Source organism: Taeniopygia guttata, chromosome 1 (genome assembly GCF_048771995.1).
Source record: "Taeniopygia guttata chromosome 1, bTaeGut7.mat, whole genome shotgun sequence".
In the NCBI taxonomy this organism is placed as follows: domain Eukaryota; kingdom Metazoa; phylum Chordata; class Aves; order Passeriformes; family Estrildidae; genus Taeniopygia; species Taeniopygia guttata.
The window spans coordinates 77,220,789-77,234,096 of record NC_133024.1 but is presented as its reverse complement, the minus strand read 5'-3'; the positions used below and the strand labels follow the sequence as shown (position 1 = coordinate 77,234,096).

The following is a 13,308-nucleotide window of genomic DNA, read 5'->3' as shown; positions in this document are numbered from 1 at the left end:
GAAAATTAAAAGAGACTGTATTTTAAAAGGTGTCTAGAAAGCCACTGAATGCCTTCTAACTTACATTCATCAAAACTGTTTAAGAAAATACCTGCAGGAAATCTTTAAAACACAAGAACAAGAAAGATTATTGAAGAGAAAGTGAACTGAAATAATGACACATTACTATGCCTTTATGCAGGACTAAACCAAATTTTTTTTACCATTCTCTTCTGAATGTTCCAGTTTGGTTAACAGACTCTTTCTTTTGGAAATCCTCCCATGACAGTGATCAGTTATCACTGGATTTCACAACAGGACACAAAGCCTGACTACTCACAGAGACTCTGACTTCAGTTGTGTCAGCATAAGTCAGACAAGCCTAGGAGGGGTTTCAGGGCAGTTAAGCAGTGCAGGCTAAAAGCCCCAACTTAAACTGAAAGCAGAAAGATCTTACACTGCTTAGAAGTAGATAGAAGTCCCACTTTCTATCTAGCACATAAAGGCACAGCAATAGCTCTTGACACAGGTGAAAAGCTGTTTATCTACCTGCGATAAGCCTAAATAGCTTCTTATGTTTGCAGTCTCAAAGGGAAAATTAAAGAAAAATCATATATCTTAATGCATTAGATTCTTGTTCTAGAAAGCATTTAAAAACATGTGTAATTTTAAGCATATGGTTTAGCATTTTCACTAATACCAAGCTTTAGTAAATAAAAGCCAAAACTCATTAAACACATATTACACTTAGCCTTCATCAAAATTAGTCCCAGACTCATTTGCTGGTTGCTCTTTTCACCATTCTGTAAGATACTCAGAAGCTGAATAGCGACTTTATTCCAGTAAGCACAGAAGGCTGTTGCTCTGGATCATATTCAAGCTAGCTGCAGTCCACACAGTGATGAAGAAAGAAGACCATAACATCACTGGTGTCAGTCTCCACATAAAGAGAAGTGTACCATGCCTAACGCTTAACTATCATGTCCAGTTGCAGATATACTTTCAGGTAACTCCTTTAGTGAGGTACTCATTACTGCATATTATATTCATTCCACAAATCATGGCTGCACTTGTTCTGTAAAGTCCAGTTTGAAAAGCTCAAATGTGATGATTTAAAAGACAGGGCGTTAATGCCTAGATTTCTCCAGCCCTATGGGCAACAGGGAACTTAAAAACTATTAAAACATTATTTGTTCTATAGGGATTACTTATTACACATTCAATTTAGTCAACCATGTCTGCTGAGAGGCACACAAATCCCACCATAGCTAATTTAAGAACTTACCAATTTCCCTTGCAATTCTGACAGCTTCATCTGCATCCTGTAAAAGCAGGAAATGAGACCCAATGTTAATCCCATCAGCCATTGCACTATGTCCTGAGGGCAGTCATATATTGCACTACTGTCTCCTCCGATTCATTTAATGTTTGATTTTACAACCTCCTGACCCTTTTCAGCCAGAGGAATGTAAAATTAATACCATAAGTGGAATGTAAATTCTACCTCATCATTAGTGCACTGAGAAACTCAAAGCAACGAGGAATCAGCTGACAGGAAACACAACCAGGATCGCAAAATTATTTTCTGCAGTTGTAGGAATTTAATGCTAGAATTTAGAAGTTTACAATCAATAATGGACCATAAATCAGATCGTTAAAGTTTGTCCACTACCAGCTTGTTTCTGTCTTCACAGGTATTCCTTGCGTTTTCCTGATTGCTGTCAGTAGGGGGAGTTGATTCTCTATTGTTTGGGAGTAATTCAAGTTCAGGAAAAAAACCTTGTAGTACTTCTTCAAAGACCAATAGGTTTTGTTTACTCAAGAAAGAACACAAGCACTTCAGTTCTGAAAGTTCTGCATTCTGAAGACAAAATAAACCTTTAATGCATAATTTTAAACTGTATCTGAAAGAGGAAGACTCTCATAATTGTTTTCATTTAAGAGCTGCATAACCCAACTTTACAAATCCTTTTGTTGATGCCACCTATTGCTTCAGCTATCTCATACTACTGTAGGCTGGTACAGATAAAGTCCTGGGAAACTCAGAGTGAAAACCAGAATACTTGAATTACTTACATTTCAATAACCAAATCACTTTTCCTGCAGTAGTTAATTCTTGTTATTTCTACTGATAGCAGTATATTTCCATTATAGAAAATTGCAAAGAAAAAGGGTTAAATTACAGTGGTACCTGTTAAGCTTGAAAATTCCATCCAAATTTGCTAATATTTACACTATCCCATGACATACATTACAAAATTTGTATCGAAGGCAGTAATGTCTGGAAACCACCAGCTGCTAAGTGTGTCTGAAACTATGGGGGCTAACTTATGAACATTAAACTGAAACCTGATATTTTTAAAGCTTTCAAGGCAATCCATTTTAAAAGCACCCAGGTCAGAACTTTAAAAAAAATACGTAAGAAATGTTCATACCTGGTTCATTTATGTCCGATAATAAAACAAAATCCTCTTTAAAAGTCTTCAGTACCTAGTAACAGCCCCATGAAGAATAAGAGGGCTGGCAGGGGAAGTTGTCAGAAAATTTAATTTCCTTTCATTAGCTAGTCTGCTCCACAAATCGGTGCTTGTTAAGTTCAAAGCAGTCCTGAAAGCAACATCAGTTTTAAGTCTTTTTACTCCAGTCACATCTGTTAATGAGATTTTTCCAAATAACAATTGTTTTTAACTCAAGAGATAAATCTAAAAAAAAAAAAAAACCTGCCCCCACACCCCCCCCCAAAAAAAAAAACTCAAAAGTTTACTGTTTTATTACACCTTGCTGCTTTCCATGACCCTGCACCCTCCAAATTTTAGCTTAAAGGGATAAAATGCATGAAAAGGGTCATTTAAGAATGTTAGTGGTTTCCACACATTGAGTTTGAAGGTTCTTTGTTCCTGCCTGTGACAGTTATGCGAGAATACTTCCCCTTAATAGCCTCTCTGTCAGGAAGTGTTAAACCTGCCAAATGCAGACAATTAGAGCCTCTTGAACAAAATGCAGGAAGAGTGATGACTGATGAAGAGCCACGATTATAGTTGAGAAGGAAACTTTTACATTTCTTTTCTCTTGCAAATTCCCCCACATATTTGCAAAATAGAATTAAGGGGGAGAAGCAAACAGGGTAATCTTTTTTCACTTAGTTACCTGCAAACAAGTGGCTAGCTGATACACTGTAGTCCACAGGAAGACAAGCTGCAAATCATTATAGAGGAACTTTTCACTGCCACTGAATTTTTACACATCCATACAACAACTTCAAGTAACAACTGATTGGTATCAGCAGCACTAATTGTCTTAGTTCTGGCTTGAAAAAAAGACTTTAGTCTTCTGCCCAGCACAGTTATTAATTTACACTGTGTCAACATCTGTTTCTTTTACAGTTCTAACATATTAGAACCCAAACTCTTAAGATACAAGAAAAAAAACTCCACGTATAATCCAATTTTCGCTTTCAAAGAGCATTTCTGAACCAGAAAACAAAAATATGCTGTGATTTAAAGAGGAAAACTAACAAAAAAAAGAAGACATTTACATATTGCAATCTCTGGTCTTTTGATCTTTTTCCATAAGAAGGTATACTGAATATACGTTTAAAATACTACGAATTTCACTTGCTGATAACATAAATACAGAAGCAGTTTGAGTAATCAAGAAAAGTTAAGACAGTTATTTTAGCTTTTTGGTACATAAAACTTACAACAGATACGCAATATTTGCACAAGAGGGGCAAAAAAACAAATGCTATGATACTGCCTAACACACATGCCCATATGTGCAAAATATACAAAACCACACTTGTACTAAAAACATTTTAAATTATCTTTTAAAAGCAAAAGTCCTCAATGATTTATTGCTATTTCTTCCAAAAGCACATTAGCTACACTACCATTTTCCCCAAAATAAACTGGAAACTGTAAAGAAATATATAATTTTAGCACCATCTTTTATTGTACAAATAAAAATGATCAAGTAATGGTAGAAGTTAATAAAAGTCCTGAGAGTTATAAAATTATGTCAGTGTTTTCACAAATAGGTTATTCCATTAAGTTAAAGAGACATAAAATACTGCTTTAGCATAAGAATTCCTAACCTCCTACTTTCATGTACATGCCTCTCAAACAGGTACCAGCAGGTGGAGACAGAAAAACAAAACTGTCTTGATGTAGGGGAATGCCAGGGTAAAGTGACCCCTAGAACTGTGAAACATGGTATTAGTTACGAACAACTGCATAATGGTTTTCATGGCTGAAGGTGTTAACCTTCAAGAACCTCCAGTTCATATCCAGTCTCTAACAACTTCTCCAACAGTGACCATTCAATCCTAATGTCAATATCCCAGTGCAAAAATTCATCTAAAACAGGTACCCAAAACATAACTACAGTTAATTCAGAGCTTTGCTGAAGACCTCTAATGTGTTTACTGACATCAGTGAAACTAAGTAGACATGGACATTCTTCTGTGTCTACATCCAGCTGTGTTCTACCAACCATAAAACCAAACTGTTGTATATGGTGAAACAATACAAAAATCATTCTTCCCTTGCCATTCCTTTGCCAGTTTTTCACCACAACATGTTCTTATGCTCATTACTAAGCCTCCACTTTTGAGTCTCTTACTCCCCTTTAGTTGTTTACAGTCCATACATCTCTCAGCCCTAACTTTGGCATAGGCATTGCTCACATGGATTAATGCTAATTCTTTTGAGTAAAACCATTTACGACTACATGTCCAAATTGGGTTTTATAAAACTAATTCTAGCTACACATTTTGAAATTAATTACTTTTTAATGCTTCTGTTGGCTCTCTAGCGGACAGCACAAGACTTTAGTTCCTTATATGTTCAAACTGGATTTCTCAATTGTTCCAGCCAACTGAGAAACTGAACCACGCATGAGAAGAAAGTCACTCTTCATCAAACTGCCCTCTCCATTCCATATCTTTCCACTCTGTCTCGTATTTGCTAGAGCATTTGCCACTACAACAACAGTTAGCTGTGCCTGATGCCAAGCATCCTCCTCTTCAATCCTTCCAACTTTAAGTATACTGTTGAAGGGCTTCTTTCTTTTAATTTTATTCTCAATTTAATTACTACTCACTGGGAATTTTTCTGCATGCAACTTTTCCAAGATGTTATTATGCAACTTTAGCAGTGTCTTCTACGTGTAAGTATTAAGCAACATAAGAGAGGAAAAATATCCTTTATTCATGAAGGACCTAAGTATCTGCAGCACTATTTAACAAGGATAAAAACAACTCTTCTAGTAACAAAGATTTTCAGTGTAGTCCTGAATTGAATAATGAAGCACTAGAAGTTGTTGCTCTGTGTTTGCTTTAACTATTCATCCACAAAGAACACATGCAACGGATCAGTCTTAATTTCTAGCACCGTCGCAGGAATAAATAGTTTTCCTCCAGCTTTACTGAAGTCCACTTTAAAGTTGAAGTGACCTCTAACCACCTTAAGCATCAAGCAGACACTTAGCTCCTTCCTAAGATTTTTTAAATTTTTATTTCTTAGGAAAAAGAGCCCTCAATGATTTTTAAAGCTTTATAACTGTGACTAAAATAGGTCTCCGACAGAATGGTAGAAATCCTAAACAGTCCCCAGTTCCTTGTGTGTTGCTGTTCTGATTAGAGCTGGTATCATGCAGCTTTACCCTTCTTATCTTAGTCTGAATTTGCAAAATAGTATATCAAGCTCTAACCAAAGATCAGGCATCCTGTATGACCTAATTATTTGGGTATTCATTTGAGCAAAAGACATTGTCACAGGAAGGAAATCACAGAACAAACACAGGCACATATTTAAATCCATAGCAAGTATGACACTATCAATTATCAGGAGCTTTATTTCCTGTAGTTGGTAATCAAAGCACTGGTTAGCCTAAAATTTGCAACTCCACTTTTTGATAGAGACTGCAACGCTGGTTATGTCTGTGTACTTTCTTTTTTCTTATTTGGTGGGCATACTGCAGGTTGTGGGGGTTTTTAGATATTTACTCTTTTTCATCAACAGTCTTCAGATCATCAGAACTTGTGCAGGGCTGAGGTATGACATGGACACTTTGGGATTAAGCAACAATTTAATTACTACTCACTGGGAATTTTTCTGCATGCAACTTTTCCAAGATGTTATTACACAACCTTAGCAGTGTCTTCTACGTGTAAGTATTAAGCACTTAGTTCCATTGAATAGCAGAGGACTGGAGTTGTCAACTCAGGCCTACATTCCAGTTCATTTGGTTTTAAGGGTATTGTTGCATATAGCCCACTGCCAATCACATCACTTAGGTTTCCTTTTTGTATCAGGAACTTCAGATAATTGTCAAAAATAGTGCAACTCTAAGTCTATGAAACAAGTGCATACAAGAAAGCAGCTCAGCTGCACTGGTTATAGGTCTATCTGTTCATTAACCATTATCCTACTTTGTTAGGTTTGGCTTTTTTATTAGCAGAATAACAGACCCTTACATAAGTTTTAACTTAATACAATGAGAAAACTAGGATTTTGAGCACTTAATTCTGCATTAGAGAATGTTTTGTGGTGTTCAGATGATTAATTCGAAGTTATATCCTAGCTAGATGCTTTTCTGGAAATTATTTTCAAGATTCCTAGAAGAACATACAGGATATCAGAACAGAGAATGTTATGCCCAATGGCTTGGCTGCTGTTAAATCTTATGAGTGCTAAAGGATCGCATACACAAGGGACTGCTAAAACATACAACAAAAATCTGAAATTTGCCAATTTGCCACTCCCAGACTTCAGCACGGCCACAAATGCCAGTCCAAAACTCATATGAAGTCCTCCAGAAGAGAAAGAAACCTTTGCACTTTTACCTGTTGCAGCATTATCTTGCTACCAGACATTACAAACATCATGCATTTCCATTACAAGTACTGAAAAACTACTAGGCATTTGACCTCAGCTATTTTGTGATTTTATCATTCCCTCTCACTAGTCAAGTCCTCCAGACAGCCTCATTGGACCAGGTAATTTTGTGGAGGCTGCGCCCCTTTGTACTCTATTTACCTTTCACTTTTAGTCGTGTTTTGGGGGATAATTTGTCTCTTAACAGAGTGTAAAATCCAGCTTAGCTACTGTGCTCTTTTCCATGCAACTTAAAATTTTACTCAAACTTCATTTGAAAAAAATCTGATTTAACACAAAGCATAAAAAATTTCAACCCAGGAGGTCAACATTTTATAATGCAACAAGTTTTAGTTTTATCCAATGAAGGTTTTAGAGAAAAGCTTAAGTACAGTAACATAGACAATATATTAAGACACAGAGGAAAGCTTGTAAGAGTCTAACACAATCACTATAGCAGAAAATAAACAAAAATTAAGATATACCTTATTTAATCTTACAAACTATAAAGAAATAAATTTTTTTTTAACAAAACTGTTGGAAGATATTCCTTCTAAAACCACACAAAGAGCATTAGCTGTAGATTCTGATAAAGAGACATCAAATTCCCCCCATCCCATCCTCCTCCTGAATTTTGCAACACATGGAAATATGCACCATCAGAACAGTTTCCATAATATGGAAACTTCACACGGTTTAACAAACTTCACTTAACTCAGAGCTGTCAAGATCTTGGCCGACAAGAAGACCTGAGAAATGTAAAGATGTGCAAATAAGTCAAATCCACACCTGACATTTTACACAACTACCTGCCTTCATGTTAAATTTAAAGCAAAGTATTTTTAGAGACTCCACTGAAGAACTCCTAATACATCATTTATTATCAAGGACTTTCTCCTCTTCTCCAAAGCTCTCTTGTTAGTAAAAATCTGTACTTCATTTTTAATTACATTTTACTGAAAAAGAAGAAGAAATTATAATTAGATTCTGCATTAGACCTTCAATAGATGTACTTTGATTTAGACACTATTCCTACAGTGGGCAGACAGTAATTAAATGATTTCTCACCTTGACTACTCCATCAAAGCCAGGGATCGTGTTGACCTTTGCATTCTTGGCTAACAATTTGCTTTCAATCTTGTCTCCCATAGCTTGAATAGCATGTGTGTCAGGTCCAATGAAGGTGACACCTTCTGATGCCTGCAAAGACAATGAAGAAAAAACTTTTGGAGACAAAAATAAAAATCAGCTTTTTCATACACAGATATTACTATTAACTTTTTTCTCATTTTGAGCTGACTAATGCAACAAGACTTATAAGGCAGTGATCTCTTTACATAACAACAGAGCAATATATAAATATTTCAGACAGTTCATCAAAAATGTGTATGACCTTGTGAAACTATATATACACACAGATTCAAAGCCCTATAATTAGCATTTGTATAAATCAAAAGCCAGGCCAGAGAAAAATAGCTGCAAGTGGAAGTACTCCAGACTGAAAGTAAAAAATAGCCCTTCAGAAAACAGAGGCTTGTTAATTCACCATTGAAATAACCAAAAATGATTTACAAAGATGCACTTGCCAAATGATAACAATTTTAAATTTTATTTAGTAGGCATTCCCAAAACCAAACCTCAACGAAACATCACAATGAAAATGTAGTCTTTAAGTCAACATACATAAGACCTTGAAAATAAAGCAGTAAGTGAAATAACATTTCCTGATTCTTTCAGGCAATTCTTCTCCAATAACAAAGTAGAAAGAGGTTAGCATGACATGTTTTAATACTTCAACATCAATATGTAGGTAAAATATTGAACTGCACGCTTCTTCCTCCTTTTTCTCTATGCCAACAATAGGCTTCAGTGAGGTTATTCAGATAGAGGCATTTTTTCAAACTTCTTCAGGTCAGTACTACATTAAGTTAAGACACTTCCATCAGAACTACTCCCTGAAAGTTATTGATGCAATAGCAAGTACACATGTGTTGCAGGTAACTTTATATATTTTGTACTAGACAGGGAAAGATGAAAGAGGGGTAAGGATGAAAATAATTTATTTTTTTTTTAAATCAAGCCTTGCACAATTTTTCCAAGTTACAATTATTTTCTTCTCCCCAGTTCTAAGATATCTGTAAAATGTCTAAAAACAATTTGTTTCTAGCCAATGGGCAGCTAACTTAATACCAATACTAATAAAATGGCAAACAGCAGTTTCTTATATCACAATTTATGCCTTAATATTTTGTTTTTGACACATGCTACACAAACCATATAGTTACCATCATTAATGATATGCAGTCATTCGTTGAAACTTTGTGTATTTACGTGATGGTACTATCATCCAATCCCAGAACATAGGAAAAATGTTTAAGCCGGGAAACATCTTCCTATTTGTGATCCTAAAAGAGCCAAGAGATCTCAACATGCCTGGGGAGTCAGTGTTTGCACTGTCAGCAGCTTCCAGCAGGACCAGTGTAACAGCAGCAGCTCTGTGTAGATTATTTCATGCCATCCTAGCTAACAGGATGCGAGAGATCATCCAGAAAAGATCAGGTGAGCATTACAGACACACGAGGAAGCTCAGTGCAAGGACACCCAAACCAAATGCCGAGCATCAGTTCTGCTACAAAGGATCGTTAGCTTTGACTCACAATGAACCATCTGGGGGTTTATCTCTGCCCACCTCTTCTCTACTGCATTTGGCTTCTTAGCTTAACAACTCAGGAATTAACAACTTAATAGCTGTCTTAGAAAGTTGGGAAGACTGTAATACAAAGAAGGAAGAGATAGGAGGACCAAAACAAGGGTGCAGATCCATAATCATGTAGTGCTCAGATCCTTTGGCACTTGAAGAAATTCTCTTTTTAAAGGAGAAGGGAAGCAAAGCAAGGAGTTGATGCATGAAACCACAGTGATACAAAGTTTGGAGCTGACTGTTTCAGAAGAACCTTAAAACTCATACTTCTTCCTCTCTTAACAACAGGCAGAAATAGGTACCTGCATACACCTAGAGGCAGCACAGAGTTCTGTCATCAGACTGTATCCCAATCTCAAAAATCCTTGTGGAAAAGTATCACATACTTGACAAGTGGAGATGACACTGTCCCAGTTGTATCACTTCTAACCTGGAAACACCTCCTTTCCGCAGTTTCTGCCACAACTGCACCCTGACCAACACTACAAATTTCACCATATATTGCTTCCTCTCCTCACTTTCTTCTCAGAGTTTGCCATCAAAACATGATATCTCCAGAGGTCAAGATAGTGGGTTCAAAACTTTTGCTGCCATAACAGACATTCCCAGACTTGTAGCTTGCAGTCTATTTCCATACTCTTATTAGTATTTCTCTTCTCTCCTCATTGTTCTGACAGAAAATGAAAAATCTTCATTCACAGGGGAAGGTCACAGGGAAGGATAAAAATTACATTGATGGCATCAGCAAGCATGCATCTTTCCAGCCAAATAACCATAGAGCACATCATGCTTGACCTACTGTCTCATCTCACTGATTTGTGGCATGGACTTCCAAAGGGCCCAGTTCACTCCCTGCTCCTGTCCAGATAGCTGGATAAGAAGAGAACAGTACCATTCTGGAAAGGTTCATGAACCACCTGAGAAGGAACACTGCAGGCCATTTCAAGAAATTAATCTCTGCATCCAATATATTTTGTTACATTAATCCTGTAGAGGTGTAATATTCCACATGGATACAGCCCATACTACTTACTAAAAATTAATTACCAGATAATATGCAGCAGATTCACATTACTCGACTGCAAATACCACCTGTTGCAACCTGTATCTTGGTCTTTTTTTTAATGTATACTTTTCACAGGTCAGAATTTACAAACTACACTTGTCTACATATGCAGCTTTTGGCTTTAATTGCTTCAAACCTTTGTACCTTACACAGAAGCAGCAGCACAGCACAACCAGCTATTCCCTCATAACATCAGTCAGCTGAGGCAGTCACCATAGCCAGTTATTTCCCCATCAATAATCTGAAACTAAATAGTTTAACTCAACAGGATATCAAAGGACACCTAAAACCATGTGATTCTGCAACATCCATAAACCAAAAATAAGTTAACAAACCTAAGAGGTTCTGCTGGTTTCCAGGCAGTGTATCTAACCATCTCTTACACAGGAAAGGTGTGCATTCTCTGACATGACTCACAACTAACTTCAGTTAAGCACACTAAAAAAAAATACTTTGTCAGCTTAAGGCACTACTAAATAAAGTCTTGCAAGTCTTGCTACAGTAATTTACTACCCCATCATTCAAAGATGTTTGCTCAAACCCACTGCCAAACTTCTCTGCTCATCACCAGAAAAGTTCCCCAGCTTCTTCATTGCCCACACTCATAATGTATTAAACAATCCATTCAAAAGTCTACTGCCCAATACTGAAAATGCCAAAAGCAGACCATAAAAAAGAATGCAGTGGCAAAATTGTCGGCTCTCACAAAGATTTACCAGTTTTGTTCACACAGATTTGTCAGTGTGGCAGCAAGTACTAAAACCTCTGTTGTACATACACAAGCTTACACACTGCATATCAAACAAGTTCTTCCAAAACTTTTGTTACTCCTCCACACATCCAGCAGCATATTTCAACCTTGTGAAGACTAATTATCTGGCTGCAGAAAACACATCCAAAGTTTCACCATAAACATGCACCACCAGCACTTTGTTTAGAAATATACCTGTGATATCTGTGTATCACAGCTCTATTTTGAACAATCAAGGGCATATAATAAATGTTTTACATAAAAACAAGTTCATAATAAATTCAGGCAAAAAAGTTAATTTTTAGTTGTCTTAAGTAGCAGATATTGAAGAGTTTTCCCCAACAGCCCACTATTTCTGAAAGCAGTAACAACAGGTCTAATAGTCATACTATAAAGAACTGTGAGCAGTTTATTCTCCCTTCCTTTTGGTTGGTGGTTGGCTCTTTTTAAGCCAGACAAAAGCCTTAGTCTGCCCTCAGAGAATGCAGCTAATATAGCAAAAGCTAAACACAGTGTCAAAGTACAACAAGCAAAAGCAAGATTTGGAAAATACTTTTGAGAAGTTCATTATTGAGTTTGTGACCATCACAGTCACAGTCTGTCAAACATTTGACTGCTCTGGGAACAGAGTGGGTCAGACCGACCTATGATAGTGTAAGCCATCATACCCTCAACATCTGGAAAGGACCTGCCCATGTGACAAACTCCTGTGGACCTGAGGTAATTGAAGAGACACTCTAGAAGGGGAGTTTCCTTTGTACCACCTCCTGGGAATTATGAATGTAGATATTCACAATTACTGTATTATACAGTCAGGGGATTCAGTCTCAGTGACAGCCTAAGCAGAACTAAAGATAGAAAACATGAAGGAGGAAAAACTGCATAAGCAACTTTTACACACATATACTTGGCAACATATACTCTTCTGTGGGCTTATGAATCTGTGGCAAAGCAGCCAACTCACTGCCAGGCCTCCTGGAGCTACAGGAAATGATTGAACAGTTCCAACTCAGCTTTAGACAAAACAAGTGATACTAAAACTTATCCTCTGTCTTTTACTATGTTAGTTATGGACAATTAAGCACAGTTTTTTGTGTCTTCATTTAAGCCAAGATACTTGCATCTGTATGTAGTATCACCTTAAGAGGAACAGCTTCAACCAATAAGGAGATATGCCATGTACAAAAACAGTACTATCAAGAATCTTACGTTTTTCTCTTTCAGCATCATTTGATGAGGGGATTTTTCCACTCACAGCATGCTGATGTGGGAAAACATACTCCAAGTGCCCAGCTGCTTCCAGGTGCAAGAGCCCCATAGTTATCTTACCGCACCGAAGCAGTGACAATAATGCAGGCATTGTGCTTGTTCATTCCCTAGTACCTGAAATGACTAGCTTTCAGGAAGTATTTCCCATCTCTGAGGAAGAAAAGGCTGAAAGGCTAGAGCAATCTGAGAAGCATTTGGAGCTGCTCTGCTTTATTGAAAATAAGCTTTTCTATGTAAACACAGAGCTGGTTAAAAATGAGTTCATGAAACTTACAGGAGAACCCAAACAATCTATTGCACGCTGCCATTGAATCATAGGTTCTCAAATTCAGACTTGCAAATGACATTTTCAACTCAGGGGGACAACTCAAGGAAGACAGTAACAGCCCTCAAGTGACTGAGGCAACTGACCAAGTTCCTCTTCCCTCATCTTCTCTCCTTCCCCTCCTACACATGCCTGCCCACAGTCCTATCTATCCCTCTTCTCTAAAGGCATGCTAAACACTCCTCAGCTGACTTAGCTGACCAACATAGCAGACAATGGCTATTTTTGTGTAAGAAATGTTTTCCATCACTTTCACAAGACAAAATAAGCTAAACAGAGAAACTTAATGGGCACTGAAGGAAGGACCACAAGCTGCTGGTACATGCAACTGGGAACTTTCTT

At 37.1% G+C, this 13,308-nt stretch overlaps 1 protein-coding gene across 4 annotated transcripts in view; it reads right to left on the bottom strand.

Annotated features, from left to right (window-relative positions):
- The window catches only part of PCCA (propionyl-CoA carboxylase subunit alpha), a 268,217-nt gene that overhangs the window by 185,040 nt on the left and 69,869 nt on the right, over nt 1-13,308 (bottom strand). For 3 of the 4 annotated variants that reach the window (XM_072931572.1, XM_030276646.4, XM_072931569.1), the window contains 2 exons: nt 7,923-8,054; nt 1,265-1,301 (listed from right to left, as the gene is read on the bottom strand). In XM_072931572.1, coding sequence (XP_072787673.1) covers nt 1,265-1,301; nt 7,923-8,054 — 169 coding nt within the window. Of the gene's footprint in view, nt 1-1,264; nt 1,302-2,414; nt 2,496-7,922; nt 8,055-13,308 lie in introns of those variants that run through there. The other variant, XM_072931574.1, reaches the window with a different exon arrangement.